General features: G+C 40.8%; 1 protein-coding gene across 1 annotated transcript in view; it reads left to right on the top strand.

Annotated features, from left to right (window-relative positions):
- WAPL (WAPL cohesin release factor) overlaps positions 1–22,295 on the top strand; it is a 124,316-nt gene that overhangs the window by 58,787 nt on the left and 43,234 nt on the right. The window contains exons 3-4 of the mRNA XM_034775533.1: positions 1,417–2,451; positions 8,089–8,207. Of these exons, the coding sequence (XP_034631424.1) occupies positions 1,417–2,451; positions 8,089–8,207 (1,154 nt within the window). The remainder of the gene's footprint in view (positions 1–1,416; positions 2,452–8,088; positions 8,208–22,295) is intronic.

Raw genomic sequence — 22,295 nt, forward strand, 5'->3', positions numbered from 1 at the left:
TGGAGATAGTATATTAGGAAGATAATGGCCACAGGAGCCCTACTATAGTTATAAGTTGGCAGTTCCTTAACCAAAAGTATCTTTCTTTCATCACCCACTTCGTTACAATATCACTTAAAGGTTCCAGCCAAGATTGGAGCCTCATTGTGGTAGGCTCTACCATACATAGAGCCTGTCCACACTTCAGAGTGCATCTTGTTTATGATATGTGCTAACTAATTCAAAAATTATCACACTTCAGCATTTGGTGTAGACAAAGACTGGTGTGTTTTTGAATAGTGTCATCTGGTCAGTTTAAGTCTAGGACCCAACATATCTTCTCATATATTTTAAATTCTCTTCAAGATACATAGAGGTGAATACCCAAGGGTAAAAAGTGTCCTATAATCAAAGTTTAAACTTCTTAAAAACAAATTATGAATCTTCTCTTGTTTATCTTCCTGGAGTCTGATGAAGGTGTTTTTTTGTAAAATGGTTAGAAATTCCTCTAGGATTGTTCTCTTCCCCTACTCTTAATCCCTTATTTATTTTCATAAAATATTTCAGTGGTGTATGTATAGAAACATGTTCAGGTGCACAACTAAGTTGATTCTACAGTAGAACCTCAGGTACAAACACCTCTGGAATGGAGGCTGTTCATAACTCTGAACAAAACATGATGGTGGTTCTTTCAAAAGTTTACAATTGAACATTGACTTAATATAGCTTTGAAACTTTAATATGCAGAAGAAAAATGCTGCTTTCCCTTTATTTTATTTTTTTTAGTAGTTTGTTTAATACAGTACTGAACTGTATTTGCCTTTTTTGTCTCTGCTGCTCCGTGATTGTGTACTTCTGGTTCCAAATGAGGTGTGTGGTTGACTCGTCAGTTTGTAATTCTGAGGTTCTACTGTAAATGAAATTCTGTTTCTAATGTTTGAATTTAGTTTAATTTAAAATGAGATTGAGCATTCATCGTTAACTGTGTTTAACTTGATTTATTATGATTTTCCTTCTTTTTTCCTTTAGGTTGTATAAATGGTTGAGTAGTTACAAAGAGGATTTTTAAACATTCTGTTTAATTACAAGAGCCTTATGCAGAGAGCTAACCTTGAAGTTGGCAAAATTATTCTATTAGGAAGCTACTCATTAGATCAGTGTCATGGGGAAAGTATTTTGTTGCACAAAAATGGAAAAGTTTGTATATATGTTTAAGTTTGAAATATTTTTTTTAAATCTTAAGTTTGCTTTAGGTTCTTACAAATCAATAATTTTTGGATAATTTCATTGAGACTTTTTTACTTTTTTTGTGTGCCAGTGAGCATTGAGAATTCCCTCTGTTACATTGAGATGAGTCAGAGTTCAGCTTTGTGTCTTGGAGTTGATGGTTATACCATGGCTCTATTTGTATTATTAATTAATTTCTCTTTTTTGTAGATAAAATACAGAATTTTAGTGAAGATAATAAGAACAGTCACTTCATCTACAAGAATGCTGAAGACAGTAATGAAACCAATGCTGAAACCACAGACGTTTCTGGGTACAACATAGAAACCAAGGACTTACTTGACTCTTGGGACTCCCGTATTGGGAAAAGCTCAGACTCTCTATCAGATATATCTCAGACTAAGGGGCCATTAAGAACTCATTTGTATGAATGGGAGGATGAAGTTGAAGACTCCACAGCTGGAGAGTATATGTTAGATTTTGATAGTGAACATTTCTCAGATATTAAGAACAAGGATGAAGAGTTTGATAAAGAAGATATGGAAAATCCAAAGGAAGCCATTAGTGAAGAACTTGTGCAAACTGTTCTTAGGCCAAGCAACTGTAGGACATATTGTAGATCCAACAAAACAAAACAGGGGGCAACAAATTTTGATAAGCTAATGGATGGCAGTAGTCAGTCTTTATCCAAAGCAAATAATGAATCAAATAATGATGGTCTGAACCCAGCAAGAAAAGCTGTTTTGAGTAGTGGGACCAGTTTTAGAGGGACAGTTGGGCGTACTAGAGACTACACTGTTCTCCATCCATCTTGCTTGTCAGTTTGTAATGTTACCATACAGGATACAATGGAACGTATTGATGAATTCACTACAGCAGCTCCTACTGACTTGGGAGAGGCTGGACGTCTAAGAAAGAAAGCAGACATTGCTACTACCAAGACTACAACCAGGTTTCGACCTAGCAATACAAAATCCAAAAAGGACGTCAAACTGGAGTTTTTTGGGTTTGAAGACCATGATGAGGGTGGGGGAGATGAAGGAGGCTCTGGAAGCTCCAATTATAAAATTAAATACTTTGGGTTTGATGACTTGAGTGAAAGTGAGGATGATGAAGATGACTGGCAGTTAGCAGAAAGGAAACCTAACAAAAAACGAAATAGAACAGCACCATCTTCCTCATTTCAGTCTAGTTCTGATGGCAATGAGAATTTTTCCCAGGACACCCAATTGAGCACTAATGCAGGTAAGCAATATTCTTCTGGATTTGATAAGATTTTAAGCTTAAATCTACTTAATTTTAAATTGTAACCTAATTATGATATCCTTAAAGTTCTTAGTCTCTTGAATTACAGTACTCACTAGTTCAAAAAAGTAGGAGTTTAGCTTCTGCTTGTCTGTCATGGGTGCCTATGCTCCATAGTTATCAAAAAAATGGTTTATCTTCCTTTTAATCTCATGCCAGAGGAAAAGATTCCTCTTTCTATTGAAAACAGGTTGCATCTCTTGGCCTGTAAACCACAATGCTACAATATCACCTTCCCACTGTTCTGTCTCCATGCTTGGAAAGCAGAGGTCTTTCTACTGATGCCCTAATTCAGCTGCAAGTTATTGGGCTCAAGACAAAATGTTCTGGGTAAAATTCTGTGGCCTATGCTACACAGGAGGTCCATTTAAATGATTACTACTGGACTTAAAGGTTGAACCTAGATTCATAAATTTTGAGCTCAGAACCAAAAAACTTGAATTTTCTTGCTGTTTCCTCCTACCAGACTCATGCTACATTGAGAAATAAGGGAGAGAGACTTGAGGGATTAGGAAGGGAAGGTCCTTAGCATCAACAGCTTGTTTTTTCCATTGTTTGAGCAATCTGATTAGATCCTCCTACTCGAGATCAAAGGGCTCCTGCTTCTGCTCCCAGTTTCTGTGCCTGAGCTGGCATCTCCCTTTTCCCCACATACAAAAAATAGTTTTATTGTTGCTATTTGGAGAGCACTCTCTGGTGTCAGTCATTTTTTGAAAACCAGGCTGTCTGTGATAGTCTATGGCCTCATCTGATGAACAAGCTTAAATTCATCAAGCTTAAAGCTTTTTGCTGATAGGCTGAAATATTCCAAAAACATGGACAATCAGACGCACCCTTACTGTTTAGACAGCCCTCTGAAAAGGAGGACTCATCCACAGAATATAATCAAGGGATGTTATTTCATCTCTCTTAGAAATAGACCCTTTGACAGACTGAGAAGCACAGTTGAGACCGAACACGTTTCACAAAGCTTGGCATCCAGCAGACCCTACAACATTATATACGTTTTCCAGAACTCAGAGCAGTCAGGCTTTTCCTTCTCTAGGAGATTATGGCCCTGAAGATTCAAGATGTCAAACATTTTAGCAAGTGTGGGTGGGCATGGAGTATCTTTCCCCTCCAACCCACAGCAGGAGACAATGTAAGATCCCAGAACCCTTGGAATTTCACAAGAATTTGGTTGTTTTTCCTTCAAGCACTAAATGTGAACTACACTGCTTAGCACTGTCATAATCTCATAAAGATATTAACTCTAAGGTCTAGTGTTACTTTGTGAGTTTTATCACTCCCATTGCTGATCACTTCAGTAGGGGGAAGCAGATGGGAGTGAATCCCAATGGGGCCTGGGAACTGAATATTGTTACAGGGAATGAAATGCAGAGGGAAAAATGTAAAGGAGATAAACAGGAAGGTGAAAGAGGAAGAAAGATAGGACAACTGGTGTTTCTGCCCTAACGGTGAACATATTTTGCCACTGATATAAAATAAGGTATTGGGAAAAAATGTCCTTTCCTGCATAAAGGTTCTATTCCACCCCATCTTGGTGCAAAACTCCCATTGGCATTAATGGGGGTTTTAAATACTGCCCTCAGTTCACAGCAGTGTTGAATTTATACCTCAGTTTGCAGCATATTTAAAAATGGAATCTGGCTTTCTACAGAACCCATGCAACACTTCTGCCATGCTCCAACTTGGTTCCTGATCTGTCTAAACATATCCCATTGTTTTTTGTAAGACTTCAAACAAAAATCTGTGCCAAATTACAGAACCCTAGAAAATATTCTTAGAATAACATTCAGGCTAAGTAGAAATGCACTATTCCTTTCATTTTATTCTGAATGTTGACAGATGGGAAGAAAAAAGCTTACATCCAGTCATACACCTTTAAAGGTTTCTAGAGTTACTCCACTGGAAATCTGATAAGACTATAAGGAGGCAATATTAGTCCACAAAGGATTCAGTGTGAATCAGAATGTTTCCCTGAATCAAGTCCCTTCCAGACGTTACTCTTGTTCACCTGTGTACGTGAAGAATTGGTCCACCTAAGGCAAAAACACAAAAAGGGATAAAAATCTTCCAGGCTCCAAGTTCCTAGTCTTTTCCATAGCAACATTTTCCAAACACTGAGGCACTCCGGAGTTGCTATAAGCCTGAAATCTTGTATCTATGCTTTGACTCCCAATTAAGAATTCCCTCGTGTCCAGTTCTTCAGTTGCAGCCCAAAATAGTCTGATTAAAAGGCAGTCTAGCATCAGGATGGAGAAAAACTTTTTCACTCCACAATGCAGTCCTACAAAATTGCAAAACAATGATACTACCCAACTAATTTCCCCTACAAGAAAGTAAACAAATTGTTTGTTTGTCTAGAGCCAAAACTCCACTACGTTTAAAAGCAATAATATTTCAGTGGCCAAAGTACAATGTGATTCTATCAAGGCTGTGCATAGAAAATGTTGAATACCAGGACAGACTGGCTACACAGGTTGAAAATCAAAGGGAATGGTCTCTCAACCAAGAGGAATTTCAATTAATCACAAGGATAGGCAGGCCTTAATCAAGGAGCATTTCAGAATCTGAGATTAAGAGTAAAATGAAACTCTGTGTGCTGTGGAAAACGATGGAAAATGCCTATTCTATTCATTTTCTTCTATCTTTCCAAAGGTCTTACAAAAGAAAAATGTTTAGGTTTTGGAAATTCTAATACTGCTATAGCAGTATTTTTAGTTTTTATTTTTCCATATTCTGTAAGCGTGCCCCTTTATAGATCCTTTTTTTCTCTTCCCTATATTCCAGTTTCCCAATTTTCTTATGAAATTTTTGTCAATTGCAGTGGTCCTGCAGACCACCAAAAAAAGTAAAAGAAACCCACTTTCACGGGATTTAGGAAGACACATTTTTCCCTGGGACAGTTCTCCAAAGAAGTGTGAGGGAAACAGCCTATGAAAATAGACATTACATAACATTGAAATCATACATTATAAATATGTTTCTACGTGAGATGCTTTGAAGAAACTTCAGGAAATAAGCTGTTTGACTGATCGCCTTGTTCTAAATGTTACTGTAAACTTATCTTCCTCTAAAACAGATTATTTTATGCAATAATTTTTATTGCATAAAATAGTTCAATTAAAATTTTTTTGTTGCTTGCTGAGTGGGTGCTAAGGATTTTTTTTAAATACTGACCTTTCCATAAATTGGTGACCAATTGCCTCAAGACCTTTTACCTTCATAACATTGTCAGCTTTCTCAGAGATTGTTTCATGGCTAGGTTTTTGATATTTGGAGGTTGGGGGGGGGGGAGGAGCTTTCAATCTCTGATATATATAAATCCCTAAATATTTTTAAAATTAATCTCTAAGATTAGACTTTTTCAGAATTGACCCTGGGTAAAGATGACCTAATTTAAACTTGCACATGTTTCAATATTGAATATAGATAGTGGTGTCATACATGTACAGTAACTTTTAGTGGACAAATCAGAAAGTTTCCTTATTTGCTGACCGTGACAGGCACTAGCTTGGTGGGCTCCCTGAATACTATCAAATTAAGTCATCTTGAAGTGCTGATTTAAAAAAAAAAAAAAAAATCACAAATTTCAAAATGCACTTAATGGATCACTAATAAAAATCTAATATGCTGGATTTTTGATAAATGGAGCAAGGGATCTGAAATGCAGAGGAGTCCGTTTTTCTTGCTGTTCAACTAAATGCAGTTTGAAGCTGCGTTGGATCCTTAAGATGACCTAATTAGGCAGTATTTGGCTTGCTTTTGATGTTTGATTGTAGGATTACCTAAGAAATTGACATCATTTCAGATCCATTTACTGGTTATGTAATTTCACAGAGAAGGTAAGAAGCCCTGATCATAATTAATGCCATTAGAATATGTAACTTATCATGGAATCCTGCTGCATGAAACCCAGTGCATGCTCAGTGAGCCAGCCACAGCAGCAGCACTGCAGGCTTCATGCCTGCTTTTTTGTTTCTATTACTATAGCTACGATTGATTTGTCACTTGGTAGGCAATTGTACTGTTTTTTAATGGCACATTAGGCACATTGATTCCCTTGGGCTACTGCTAAATTTTAAGACTTTTTGGATTATTTTACTATAATGAAAGAATATTATATTACTGTAGGATTTTGAGCTCTAGTCTAAAACTGTTTCAAATACTATTGCAGGTATCAATCTAACAATTTTCAAATTGTAACAAAAAGTATCTGAAAATGTTAATGGTTTCTACAGGCATAGTGAGTTCAGATACCTGTATCGTGAAAAACATATTGCCTAACGTTCAATATTTGTTGGTGTGTGGGTGTGGAAAAGTCAAAATAACTTAATAGAGCAATTGATCCAGCATGCTTGCATGTCTTACAGTTCTAAAATAAGGGTAGCTCACTAGGAGTAAACCCATGGTCAGTTTTTTTTATTTAAACAACATGAGTTTAATTTTGTGTTCTCTGTTCCTGCCTCCACTTCCCAAATAAAGTCTGTGATAACATCTGAGTAGCACCAAATCAAAGAACATGCAGACTAGTTTCCAAGCCTTTATGCTTACGACCCTGCAACACAAATGAAAATTCTTTTCTCCTGTCTACTCCATCTTGAAGAGAAGGCAGGGTCATATGAATTAATGTTGGAGATCTACAACCAAAATTTTGAGTACCAGAGGGATCTGGGCAGCAGAGTCTGGGTATACTGAAAAGAGAACCCCTGAGACCACTGCCAACTAGTTCCTTCCATCTGCAAACCTTTCTCACCTATTTCTAGCAAGCTGTCTATTAAGTGGGAATGCCACTAGAAATAGTTAAGATTCAAAAGTATATCCACTATACTTCTGAGTAATATTTGCATTCCTCTCAAAAGTGAGGTATGAACATAAATTTGTACAAAGATAAATTTAATTAAAGCAATTTTTTTTACAAAGATTCAGATTGATGACTGACTGATAAACTTGTATAATCCGAAGGGGTGAGATTACTATACACTACTTGCCTGTGCCAAAAAAGCTGTCAATATGAAAGGCCACTGTCAGTTTTAAGGTTTGGTATATGAACTCTGAGGGCTTGAAATGTTCTCAATTGTTAGACTTCCAGTAGTATATATTTTTGTTTCCAACCTTTACCCATTACAGGGTAATGTACTTTAAAAACATAGACTTTCATCTTGATTTATTCCACTTCTTTTCCAATATAACTTCCGTTTATCTTGTGAAATATTAGCTTTATAAAGCTCTTAGTTCTGCTATCCCAGAAACCAGTTAGAAACAGTATAAATTCTTTCAAGATCGGTTAACCTTTTCAAGTATAGGTCTTGAACCAGTGTTTGGGTAGAAATTTGACTTCTCATGCTATAACCAAGTATAAACTAAAACCTTCTTAACATCAGGTTTTTGTCAAATGTTTAAATGCTGCATTGTAGTCTCAAGCAGTTTCAAAAAACTATTGTAAATTTGAGAATGTCATTAACTAATCTATAATTTCAGCACCTTAAAATGTAGCAGTTTAGGTACAAGAACAGAATTTTGTGGAAAGTGGCTGACTGCTAGAATATCTTTTCATTATATTTACCTTTACAGATCTACTGGATTTTTCAGAGGATTCATCTGGTGTGCCTGAAAGCAATAAGAAGTCCACAAATAAACAAGGCGATAAAGCTAAGGAAAACACCAGGAAGATTTTTAGTGGGCCAAAGAGGGTAAGTGGTAATACTTTCTCTTATTTTATTCAGCACCGTGGTGTTGAGGGTCTTGTAGTTAGTATATGTATCTCTAGATCTTATCCTGGGGTAGTCAGTTATTTTTTGTGAAAGTCCAAATTTCTTTATCAAGATCCAGACTCTAGAGAAAATAGTAAAATATTATAATAATGATAATAAGTAAATAAAGAGGTTTCAGGGTCTGTTCAGAAGTGTCTGGTGGTCTGGATTTGGCCTATGGTCTGCTTATTGATTACCTTTGTCTTATCCCAATTGTTATGGATGCAATATTTAACCCATCTTAAAATTATTATAAAGCACACAAGACTATTGAGTTAATAAATGATTTGATTTACTTGGATATTCTGGCACTCTTTTGAGGTCTTTTCCCCCCTCCCCTGGATTGATGTGTCACTGTTTTAATCACCTTGCTTCAACTTTAATATTACAGTTGGCACCTGGAAGCCACATCTGTATTTAAGAGTACAAAACTGTTTCCATTATAATTCCATTTTTCATGTACTTAAGATTTTTAGTTTTTGGGTGGAATTCCTATTATATTAATGTAAAAAGCGACAGAGTCCTGTGACACCTTAAAGACTAACAGAAGTATTGGAGCATAAGCTTTCGTGGATTAGCCTATAAGGTGCCACAGGACTCTTTGTCGCCTTTTACAGATCCAGACTAAAACCACTACCCCTCTGATACTATATTCATAGAAATGCTGGGCTGGAATTGAACCTCAAAAGGTCAACTAGTCCATCCCCCAGTCATGAGGTAGGACCTAAGGTGTTTGTCTAACCTGTCAAAAGTCTCCACTGACTGGGATTCCACAACCTCCCATGGTAACTCTATTTCAGTACTTAACTATCCTTTATAGTTTGTCCTTTATATCTAACCTAAATCTCCCTGGCTGCAGATTAAGCCTATTACTACATTACTCCTTCCTCCCTCTGCCCCCCCCCCCCCCCCCCCGGACTAGCATACTTAGTTTTTCAACCTTCCTCAGAGGTCAGGTTTACTAACAGTTCAGAGATTTGCTTCAGTTCATTAAGTATAGAATCATGGTTTGACATGATTTGTTCTTGACAAATCCATGCTAACTGTTACTTATCACCTTATCTTCTAGTTTGTTTATGAGGTCACCTGAGATCGTATCAGAAGCCTTATTAAAGTCAAGATATACCACATCTTCTGCTTCCCCATCCACAAGGCTTGTTACCCTGTTCTTGATAAATTATGCTGACTGTTACTTACCACCTTATTATCTTCTAGGTGTTTGCCCTAGAATGAATTCCATCAGACCCTGCTGATTTGAAAACATCGTATTTACCTAAATATTCTTTCACATGTTCTTTCCCTAATCTGTCTTCGGTTCCTTCCCCATTGTAATATTAATCATGTTTGTGCTAAGCATCTGGTCACAATTAATCTTTTTAGTGAAGACTGAAGCAAAATAGGCGTTCAATACCTCAGCCTTCTTGGTGTTGTCCATTACTAGTCCTCCTTCCTTGCTAAGGGGTAGATTATTTGTGCAGATGTTCTCCATAGCTAAAAGCTTATTCACTGCTTCCATTCACCTATTCCTCTGAGATTTCTGACAGGATAGGAGAGCCTCTGTCTTTCCTGAGGGTAGCTTGATTGCTTTCATTGAGGGAAAAACAGGGTTGTGGCTATTTTTAAAGAGGGCAGAAACTGGAGTTTCTCCAAAGATTTTATTCTTATGCTTCAACCGATACATTTATAAAAATATTTGTCTTCATGGACTACCCACTGCCCCAGATGTGCTCAATAAGGAGCACAGGAGACAGTAAAACTGGGAAAGAAATGCAAGGGAATGTGGAGAGCAAGAAGGAATGGAAAGCTGGAGTACAGGCACGGCTACTTTGCACTGCTCCATAGTGGTATAAAGCAGCCAGAGCATAGTGGTGAATCTGTCCCTAAAAGTTAAATTAAAAAATTATTTGGTATTGCATAACTTCATTAGAAATACTGCATGGTAACATTCCCTTGGGTCTTCTTGTTTACTGTTGATGTCTTTTTTTTTTTTCCTTAATTACAATTTGAATTTTTTTTTTTTCAAATTAAAAAAAATGCTCAGCAAGTACATTGAGTACATATCAGTAATTTAGGGTAGAATACTTTACAGGAATGTTGTAAATGTATTGTGTTTATAAAACCCAGGGAATTTAGAGTAAGGAATAAACTCAATAGAAATCCATAATTTTAAAGTATGGAAACAACCATTTATGCTGACTCCCTCCATAACCACCATAGTATCACTACTCATAGACTCTGACTTTAAGGTCAGAAGGGACCATCAAGATCATCTAGTCCAGGGATCTCAAACTCAAATCACCATGAGGGCCACATGAGGACTAGTACATTGGCCCGAGGGCCGCATCACTGAAACCTTTTCATACAGTGATGCAAAAGTATACCTCTATCCTGATATAATGCGACCCAATATAACACTAATTCGGATATAATGCGGTAAAGCAGCGCTCCAGGCGGGGCGGAGCTGTGCACTCCGGCGGATCAAACCAAGTTCGATATAACGCGGTTTCATCTATAACGCAGTAAGATTTTTTTGGCTCCCGAGGACAGCGTTATATCGAGGTAAAGGTGTATAGTCAAAAATGAAGAGTAATATAGTATGCTATTAAAAATCAATGTATTAACTTTTTTAAAACTGTAATGCAAAGAGGGGTTTTAATAAAATATGAACACCTGTAACTATTCCTTATGTGGTCAGTAACACTGATGATGATCTACACTGTACAAGGGTTTGCCAGGGCTCGACCCTCTCCGGGGCGGCGGGGAGCCACACCGGCTCACTACACACTGGTGCTTGGGTACTTCGTCCGGCTGCAGGGTCTCCCTCTGCAGCCCTTGCGGTCCTGGAAGACACAGTAAGCCTGATCTTGGCTCAGGGCGGGGCACCAATGCTACGTCAGGGGCTCAGGCCCTCGGTCAGGGCTGAGCAACCAGCAGGAGTATTTAGCCCAGGCCCTAGGTCAGGGCGGGGCAACAAACACTGAGTCAGGAGCTCAGGCCCTCAGTCAGTATGGCAGGCTGCAGGAAATAACTCCTCCGCAGGCCGCGTGTTTGAGACCCCTGATCTAGTCTGACTGCCTGCACATTGCAGGCCCCGAACACCACATGCCTACTCCTGTCGTTAGAATGAATTTCCTATTGCCATTGCATTGTAATCCCTTAGAGTAATGCTACCAATTTGGTTATTGAATGGTGTCACTAAAATGTTTTGGGGGGGAGGGACCTGGTGGGAAGCAAAGGGATGTTTTTTGTTACTCAGTTCTGAGATTTGAAGAGTGCCTCCTTTTTCCTGCTTTTGACAAACAGACACAAGGAGAAGAAGAGAAATGAGAACAAAGGTTGGGGAAATACAGTGTTGGTTGATGGCAGGATTTCGGATGCAGGTCAGTCACAAATGGATGCTCTGAGGTGACAGGTTAGCCATGACAGCAATTGCCCAGACTTATCTTCCAGTCTGGAATGTGCAGCGTTGTCTGGCTGGTCCTTAGGATGGCCAGAGCTAAATGTGCCATCTCATCTCATTGTGTTGGTGCTGTATGGTACAGCTGACCTCAGGATCAAATGGAAAGCTGTGAGACAGTGGACAGGAGGAAAGATAGTGGAGCAGAAAAGAACACACTGATGCAGCAGTGAAAGCCACGCTTCCCTGTTCAGCTCTAGGTTTCATGATGATGTAGTACCTTTTGTGATCCGTGGGAGAAGGATGAAGTCTTGGGAGCACAGCAGAGTCCTAGCAGTCTTCCCCCTCTTGGAATCCGTCAAAGTCCCACCCTTTAAGTGCCGATGGGCGGAATAGTCCATCCTCTCCTTTTGTTCTCGAATTAGGTCTAATTTCAGACATGCCAAGTTTGATCCATTAACTGCTGGTCCCATATTTTTCTTGTTTTCTTGTTAACACAGTCCTTGAGTTTTACATTGGTAAAGCCTTTTTGTTTAGACTAAGTTAATTTTTGTTTTTCATTCTTACCGATTTTATAATCGGTGTTATGTAACAGGCCAAGTTGGACTTCTGTTACCTTTTCCAATTACTATTTTTTATTACACGAGACTGGACCATTTCATAAACTTCCATCGACTTCCCCACAGTTAAACTCATAAAGGAGGTAGGCCTACTAGTCCCCAGTTATCACAACAGTTGAGAAAATGGATACAGTGATTGGTCACCTGTGCATACTCTGTTTATAAACTACAGCCAACTGTCCATCTACCTGTCTACTGTTGTTTGGCTTGCTTCTTGTAGATGTCAAAGTGAGTACTTGAGGAGTGGCTTGAATGTGGAGAGGAGCATGGACTTGTGGAACAGTTAAGGAGGGCATTCAGGAAGACGGAAACAGCATGGAAAAGTGCTGAGACAGTTGTATGAGAAGCCTATGAATGAAACATTGTGGCTGGTATTAGAGTGGAGAGAACATCATAATGTTAGAACTTGGAAACTACACTTATGAGGAGCTCCTTCAGTGACGATTCTTGCAGAAGCAAGTTTTTAAGTGGTCCAGGTACAGGGATGCCACCCTAGGGAGAAATTATGGTTATTCGAGTACTGGTCCCTATATGTATTCCACCATGGGTATTCATGCACCTGAGATGGGAAGACTTTTGCTAATAGTTTATCTTGGCCTGCACCTGTGTTCCTCCTCACCTCATGCTCTGGACCGAGGATATAAGGAGTGCTATAGAACTCTCCAGTTGCCACATGGTCCTGAGGCTTAGTCCTCCAGTGTCCAGTGAGCCCCTTCAACTTTGAATCTATAAATATTCTAAAATAAAAGCTAATTAGGTATTAGTTAGATTTCAGACTGCCTCCTTCCTGGTATGGGACTCAGATTATGTCCAGGATTTCAGACTTAAGAGCTGTCTCCTGCACCCAATCCTTCCCGGTCATCTATGACCATCAGAAGTGCCTGTACTTCCTTGGAAAAGTTCATGTTTCCACTGAGTGCAGTATCTGTGGCTCCTTGCCCAGCCAAACCCGGCAAGAGTAGGAACAGAAATTTGGGAAATATCCAGTAGAGTATGCTTTGAGGTCCCAGTCCAATCTAGGCCAGGCAAACTCTATGTACACCAGGCAGAGGCATCAGAGCATTCTGCCCAGCACCACTACCTCAAATACAGGGGCAAGCAAAGGCAGAACTAAGGACTCCCCTTTCCAAGCTCGCTGTGAGGGTAAAATGCCCTCTCAAGAGTCTAAAGAGAAATTGCCCTCCAGAACCACCTTGAAGATGAGGTCTGCTTTTGTGATGCCTAAGTCTGATGACTCTTTGCACCAGGTTCCAATGACACAAAAGGGCAGTGGTGCCTAAAATGTAGGGTGCGTCCCCCCTTTGGGGGGTGGTGACGGGGCTCGGATCAGCATCCACAGGGAGGTGGAGAGGGAACGGTTACACCACCCAGCCCTGCTTTGCCCTCAGCTCTGCTCCACCCCCAGGCATGGCCCCAGCTCTGCACCCAGTCACAGCCCTGACTGGCTCTGTTCCCAGCCCCAACCCCCAGCTGTAGGACCCAGACCCAGCTCCACTCCCGACCCTGACTCCCAGCTTCAAGGCCTGGCCACAGCTCTGCTCGTGGCCCCAACTCTGCCCCCCAGCCTTGGCCTCTGGCTACAGTCCCACTTCCAATCCCATCTCTCAGCCCCAGGCTGCGGCCCTGCTTCTAGTATCGTCCCCCCAACCTCAGCTGGGGTGGGGGGCACGGACCAGGGTAAGGAGGGGCATGAGGTTAAAAGTTTGTGGACCACTGCTCTAGAGCCCATAACGGTTACAGCACTGACCTGCAGTCTCCAAAGAGTGAGAGTGTCTCCACATCGGCATCATTGGAACTGAGCAAAGACAGATGTGAGCCAAGGTTAGGACAACCACCAGTACTAACAAAGGATGCCCAAACACCATGCATCACCAATACCAGTGCAAGCTTTTAAGGACACAGTGGCTTCCAAGGTGCACAGGGAAAAGACTCTTCATCCCCATCCACTGATGGCAACTGACAAATGCTTTTCTATATTGATGGTACCAACGGCACCACCATTGTAACTGGAGCCCACATTTCTATTTTCAGGGGAGTCTGACATGATGTAAGGATTGACATCACCACCAAGAGAGGTGAGCCCAGATAGAGCATCCAGAATCTCCTGGGCTCTACAATGACCTCATAAGATGTGGTCCCCACCTCGGACTACTGGTAACCCTGTGTGTTGGGGACCTCCTCAGTCCATGTTAGGTTCCTCTCACTGGCCTTATTGAGGACTGTGGGACCTGTACAAGCTATATCTGGAATCGGTGTGGTCTCATTGAGAATTACACAGTTCCCTCTCCCCTCCCTCCTGTCCCCTGCCCACACACAATTAGAGCTCCTGCAAGAGCCTAGGGAAGAAGAGGGAAGCAGGGAGGACAAGATCCAGTCCTAGCCCAGGTTCCAACAGGCGTTGTATCATCATCATCTGAAGAGGCGGTTGCCTGGCCTCGCAGTCTCCTACAGATGACCCTAACCAGTTTCAACATCTGTTAAGGACAGTTGTGGATGAGCTCCAGAGTCCTCTAGAGGAAATTCAGGAGACGCCTCCCAGACTCCTGGATATTTTATAGAGTGCAAGACTTAGTAGAATGGCACTCCTGTTAATGGAGCCATCCTGGAACCTGCCATTGTCATGTGGCATACTCCAGCAACATGTACACTTACTCCTAAGAGAGCAGAGGAGAAGTACTTTGTCCCAGCCATGAACGATGCCTATTTTCATATCCGCATTCATCCCCTCACAGATCATTCCTGGTATTCACTGTACGTCCAAATCATCAGTACAGGGTGCTCCTCTTTGGACTAGTAACAGCTAGTCTATGCTTCTGACTCTCTGGCTTGATATTCTTTCTTTACTGAGATGACTATCTATTGACAGGGAGATCTCATCTGGAGGTACTGGCATCAACCTCATCCCTCCTCAGTCTTCTAATGTCAATGGGAACCTGAGTGTATGCAGAGATGTCCATTTTGATTCCTTCACAGACCATAGAATTTATTGGAGCAGCTCTGGACTCAGAGCCAGAGCTTATGTACCCCTGGTCAGATTTCAAGCAACAGTTTAATCAGTCAACTCAGACAGCCCCATCATCTTTGGATGTCCTCAAAGAATTGGACAGTCCCACTGTTCTAGATTTTCTGATCACCCTGTAAACCTCCTGTAACGGTGCGGGTCTGGCGGGACCCAACTGAGAGTGCCAGTTCAGGACAAATCACTTAAAACAGGGCAGTTACAGCCCCAGGCTGGGGTTTTTCCACCTCTAAGGCAAACCAAACCAGCCAGACTAAGAGGACTTTGGTCTCACCCCACTGGCTAACCACAAGTCACACAAGCAATTCCCTTAGACACTCCAGTTTTCCAGTATACCACCAGTGCCACTCGTTATGGGGACAAATGATTATGGAAACCAATACCCCAGTAAAAGAGAAGGTTCTCCTGATCCCATAGGACCAAGCCCCAGACCCAGGTCAATATACAAATCAGATCTTACCCACAAATCATGCTGTTGCCAATCCTTTAGAATCTAAAATCTAAAGGTTTATTCATAAAAGAAAAAAGATATAGATGAGAGCTAGAATTGGTTAAATGGAATCAATTACATGCAGTAATGGCAAAGTTCTTGGTTCAGAGATGGAATAAACTGCAGGTTCAAATCAAGTCTCTGGAGTACATCCACAGCTGGGATGGATCATTCAGTCCTTTGTGTAGAGCTTCCATTTGTAGCAAAGTCCCTCCAGAGTTAAGAAGCAGGACTGAAGACAAGTTGGAGGAGTGGCATTAGCCTTTTATAGTCCTTTACAGCTGCAAGAACACCTCTTTGTCCTTACTGTGGAAAATTACAGCAAAATGGAGTCTGGAGTCACATGGGCCAGTCCCTGCATACTTTGCTGAGTTGCAAGGCATATCTGCCTTCTCTCAATGGGTCAGTTGTACAGCTGATGGTCCTTAATGGGCCATCAAGCAGGCTAGGCAAAGCTAACACCAGCTTGTCTGGGATGTCTCCCAGAAGCATAGCATAAGTTTGAAATACAGACAGTTTAGAGCCAATATTTATAACTTCAACTACAAAACTGATGCACACATATAGACAGCATAATTAGAACCAGTAAACCATAACCTTGTCTTAGACACCTCATTTGACCCCCTTTATATAAGACTTGGTGCCACTACAGGACTTTGGTTGCAACCATGTTCTATATGGTCCCAGTTCAAATCAATAACGTGACACCTCCTGTCTCTCCTTTTGGCTCCCTAAAAGTACACTTGGTGATAAGTGATGCCTACCACCCTCAATCAATAGACCCTCTGTTTTCCCCTGTCTACTGGCTGTACATTTTCCAAAGGTTCTAGGTAGGACTTTCTATCGTATAACAGAAATAACAATCCCTGCTCTGGCATGGGATCTTAATTTGGTCATTTTGGCATTAACCAAGTTTCCCTTCAAACCTTTAATAACATGGCTACTCTCCCATATGTCTGTGAAGGTTGCCTTCTTAGTGGCCATCATGTCTGAACCAGTTGTCCTCACGACTGATCCATCTTATACAATTTTCCATAGAGAAAGTTATGCTGACACTTGCAAACAAGCATAACTATAGGCTGACCCTGTATGATGATCCTCAAATACGGAGCAAGTGGCAGAAAATTTTGAAGTGTTGGATCAATATTACATCAGAAGAATGAAACTTAAGCAGCAAAATTAATTCTGGCTTAAACTTCAGAATTAAATGCAATTCCAAAACCAAGGTTATAGCATCCTCCGCTTCTTCCAACCAATGTAAATAGCAGATACGAAAACTACAGTATATTATCTGCTTCAAACTGGTGTAATTAGTCTTCAAGGAACAAGAAGGCTTAGGGCTCCACTCAGTTCTCTTCCTAGTGCCCAAGCACCGATTGCCAGCACTGTTGGGAATTGCACCCCTGTAGTCACTGGAGGGAGACTCGTCCTCTTCTGAATTTGAGATTGGGTCTTACCTTTTCTGACCTCCAAAGCCACGCTTACTACTTCTTCCATGGGTCCAGGCACAGGAGTACCATCCAGTGGTTGACCATGAGGTCACTGGGGACCTGCACCGGTCCAGTGGACCTAAAGGAACCTGTGGGCCTTTCCCCAAGTTTCCAGGGCTTATTCCAGGCACTCCTGTTTGGTGGCTTCGGAAAGAAGTACAGCACCATCCTACCACATGGCATTTGGTCCCAACTCTGGTACAGAGTCCAATACCAGCTTCCAAAGAGCCGGTTCAACAGGATCTTGCTGATGCAGAAAGGGAGGAAGAGCATCCACAGCCTGTGCTGGTCTCCCCTTCCCCTAGATGACTGTATGTCACCTCCCCTAGATGACTGTAAGGCTCACCAAAAGTTGTTAGAAGGTTGCCTTAAATCTGGACGTACAGATGGAGTTAGAGTCCTCCCACAGCTTGGCTGACATTTTGGCTGCTGCGAGCCCTTCCAAAGGAGTCCTGCCTCTCAGTGATGCCATTGTGGACCCAATTATGACTTTGTGTCAGACCCCTACATCCCTTCCCCTCACTTCAAAAAGGGCTGAATGAAAATATTATGTACATGCCCATGGTTGAGTTCCTCTGCACACACACACACACCCCACCCTGGGGTCCCTTGTAGAGTCTGCTGCCAATGAGCGTGAAAGGCAGGGACATCAGAGCACAACCCTGAAATCAAGTGATTCAAATAAGTCTGTTTGGTAGGAAAGTTCACTTTACCGTGTGTGTGTGTGTGTGTTATAACTTAGAATTGCAAACCAGCAGGTGCTACAATCACTGAATTTTTCCCTCCGTGGTACTTGTCAAGGCCTATAACCTGAGATCCGCCACCCAGGGCTGAAGCCCCTGGGCTTCAGCTTTGGCTCTGAGTGGTGGAGCTCGGGTTTCGGTTTCAGCCCCGGGTGGTGGAGCTCGGGTTTGAGCTTCAGCCCCTGGCTCCAGCAAGTCTAAGCCAGTCCTGGTGACCCCATTAAAATGGGGTCCTGACCCACAGTTTGAGAACTGCTGTATTAGATTGAGAGTTTCGGACTTTGTGTGGAAAGTATTTGTCATGGTTGGTTAGATGACTGGTAAGATGTTTCCCACAGCTAAACTATTGGCTTGTGCCCTTCTGATCCATTCAGTTATCTTTCAGTTCATATCCTGTATAGCCTGTGTTATTTAATGAGCACCTTTTCTATCACCTGATTAAAAATGAAGGCTGTCTTTACAATAATTTGGTATACCCAAGAAATCGTATTGACTTAACTAGGTCTGTATCCTTTGCTAATCCAGATGCCTCTGTAAGGAAACTCCATTACATTGACTACTTAATGGTTTAACTATTTGTGATCATGTGTTTGGTTTTTTTTTTTAATTATAGGTATAAATGGACCCAAAGCAACCACAATAAAAACATTTAAGATCTTAATTTCTTTTTAGGACTGGGATTGAACAGGATTGCAATCAGGATTGACTGATTGGATTTTAAATTAACTATCTGAAGTGTAATGTAAAAGTAACCCTGCACTTTTAATGTATGGAGCCGGAGAGTAACATCTGGGAGCCGTCACAGAATGAGTGGGGGCCAACACTTTGGCCTATTAATAGGCCAGATAGTGTTTTAGTGGTTTTGCTCATAGGTTGTATTCTTTCCCAGTTTCTCTTATTAAGTTGGTGGTGAGCAGGGTGTGATGTGTTGCCATTTGCCCCACATTCCAATGGCTGAGTGGAGGCAGAGTTGAGGTCCTCCCAGCTCTATATGTTGAACTGGTTCCCTCCCACGCTCTTCATAAGCAACTATTGCTCAGAACAGCAGTAATTCTATGGGGAGTGTTGTCTTTGTCCTCCCACTCTTTGGTGTAGACAAAGACATTATTAGCTGCAGCATTTCTGGATGAAGAGAGAGGTAGGGCTGGAAAGGTAACACAAGAGTGGCAGAAGCAAAGATCACACGTAGCGAGGGAGCAAAGAAAATTAGAGAGATATGGAAACCCCCTCAGCCCCAGCAAAAAAACCCTGCAGGACAAGGGAAAGATGGCAGTAAAGTAAAATGGAAAGGGATTTATGTTGTGGTGGGATTCTGTCTGACTTTCAGCTATTAATAAAAATTAACCTTTTTGGATGAGTATCTTAAAAAAAACTCAAACTTTTCCTGTACATTTGAAAGTGTGTGGTTAGGAGAGATGATGCCTCACCACACATCTTCCAAAGACAAAATAAGATTAATGCCCTTGAATAGTGTCAATGTTTTTCATTTAAAATGACTTAACGGTGACATGCATGGGGGGAGGGGGAGTGAAGTTGTGGCCTTCTTTTCCCAAGTGCCTGACTGACCATTGTCATGCTGCTGCCAGAGACTCAGCACTGCAGGCTCTTGTCACTCATGTGACCAGACTTTCTGCTTCCATAGAGAGGGAGCCAACAGTTCATAGGTCATAATGTGAATAGAAATATTACTTTTGCCTTCAAATCTGCTTACTATAAATTCTAGTCTGAGTTTGTGACTAGCAGTACAGAGTGTTTACCTCTGGCAGAGTTAAATAATTTTGGGCAACATGAGGTTAACTGTTTTTTGGGAAAAATCCTCTACTGCATTAGGCCTTTACTTAAGTTGAGAATGCCAAAATGGCAAACATTTCTTGCTGTTCCCGTAGCCAGTCTTGGTCTAGACTTACTTAACAGGACAGATGAATGTACAAAATGCACTACTTACAAATCAGTTAGACGTGTTTTCAGGGCTCCAGAAAACCATCCACTGAGCTCTTTGGCTCACTTACTGCTTAGTCTGTTGCTTTTGGAGTCACGGATTCTGCTTCATCCTAACTGCAGTTGCCAAGAAATAATCTCTCAGTAGGGGAGTAGATCAGGATTGGCTAAAAGAGTCCTAGTCCATGCAGCATCAAAGCTGGCAGGAATTCCTCCAGAAGTTGTTAAAAGGAAGTGTTTGAGAGGAATGAGGCCTGCATTTACTGAAATTCCCTGACTCTTCTTGTTTAGTTCATAATCTTCACTGGGAAATCAGTCAGGCCTGACCCTTCTTGCTACTATGCTCCCTTGTCCTTGCAATTTCCAACAAAAGGAAGTATTTTCCAGTCCCTCAGAACATTTCTGATGTGGGTAGAGCTTCCCTAGTAATAGTTGGGCTTCTCCCTAGTACCCATTGTACAGACTCTTCTCTTAGGCCTGGTCTAATCACAAACTTGCAGTGGTTTAAATAGTGGTGTGGCTTTGGGTATAAAGTATATGTGGGGAGGAGGGAAGGCAACAGGCAATGAACTATTAGGAAAGACCAAGAAGATGGAATATGGGGAGATGCAAGGAGAGCAGATAGCCTGATGCTGGCCTCAGAGAGTAACTGAGGGGAGTGTTGGAGGGAGTCAGAGAAATGGCCAATAAAAAGAGAGTATAGTCTGAACTAAGTATGGAATGGTGGGATAACCTCACCAGAATTTAGGAGATGGCACAGGAGTTTCACTTTCACTGCCCTGACTCCTGCTGGAAGTGAGTCTGACTCCTCCCTCCTTAGTAATTTGAATTGTCCCAATATGTTGCCTTTATATGGAGTCATCTGTTTCTTCCTCCCCTTCCTCTCCCCCACTCTTTTTCCCATGTCTTCAGAGCTCCTGTGAATTTTTTTTTCCTTCCTCTAGACAAGTTGTGTGGTATAGGACTGGAGGATTAATGCTTTTCTGATAATGTTTGTTTTGGTTCAAAGGAATGTATCTCTGGCATATCACATACTTTCCCTATTAACTGCTTTCAGGGTTCTGATACGCACATGGTGAGGTGAATGTTAATTACTGGGAAACATGTTAGTTTTTCTTCCTTCATTTGACTGTAATACCAGGTTCACTGGATACTTTAAGAACATTAGGTCATCTTCACAAGTGTCATTGGTATTCATGGCACCAAAATATTTAATGGATATATGTTTTCATTTAGTACATGCTGCAGTTGTGAATGAAAGTTAAAGAGAAAAAACATTCTCCTGATTTCACATTACTTTCTATATGGAAATATCATTAAAGCTCTGCCCCATGTCACTAATGGCAGAAATAGGAACAGATATTAGTGCAAATTTTATATTTAGTCAAAGTAATCACTGGAGAAGTTATCTTTAAGATCTTTGTGTTAAATGTTTTAACAATTCTGACTCAAGAAAAACTGGTTTTGCTTGAGGAAATCTGAGGATTATAGTAGGCTATGATAGTAATTGAGAATGAGTGAACTTTGTCATGATGCTGGACTTCAGCCAAGGTGTATACATTCAGCTATGAAGTGCTGATCACTTTGAACTACACATCTTATGTTGAAGCAGATACATTACTTCATCATCATATACAGTACACCAAGTTTATGTAGTACTTTCAGGGGGAAAATATATATATATATATATATTCAATATATTAGTTTTAATTACAAAGGTTTTATTCAAAGAATAATGAATTAAAACTTATCTTGAAACCTTTTTATTGGCCTTATTATAAATACTGTAGTTTAAATTACTCAAATGAGGCAGCAGCTGTCAATTAGTAGTACCTGGCATCCAAAAAGATCCATTAAACATCTTTCCATTACTTGAATCCAAATAGTGAGATTAAATTCACATTTTGACCCCTGGAGATTAGGAGTCAAACTTCGTTTTTACATTGTTGCTGGCAGATTCTAGTCCAAAGGAAATATTTTGGCTGAAGAATTCACAGCATATATTGTAGCACAACTCTTCATCCTGTGTCAGTGTACTGCTCCTGTGCTTTCAGGTGACATTTGTTTTCTCTGCACTGACTAAACATTTGTTCATCTCACAAAGAAAATTGTTCATTGTAAGTGGGGAATGAGTTTACATATTGCTTAATAAATTTGTGAAATTTCTTCGTCTTCAGGATGGTGGAGGCACACAAGATGACCTCTCTTTCTTTATTTTCTCTCTTTTTTTAACATTAGACACATTATAAAATCCTAACTTTCAAATAATTTAGCATGTTAGCTTATGAAATGTCTTGAGTTTTGGATATTAAATATAAAATGTTGATGAAT

Source organism: Trachemys scripta, chromosome 7 (genome assembly GCF_013100865.1).
Source record: "Trachemys scripta elegans isolate TJP31775 chromosome 7, CAS_Tse_1.0, whole genome shotgun sequence".
In the NCBI taxonomy this organism is placed as follows: Eukaryota; Metazoa; Chordata; order Testudines; family Emydidae; genus Trachemys; species Trachemys scripta.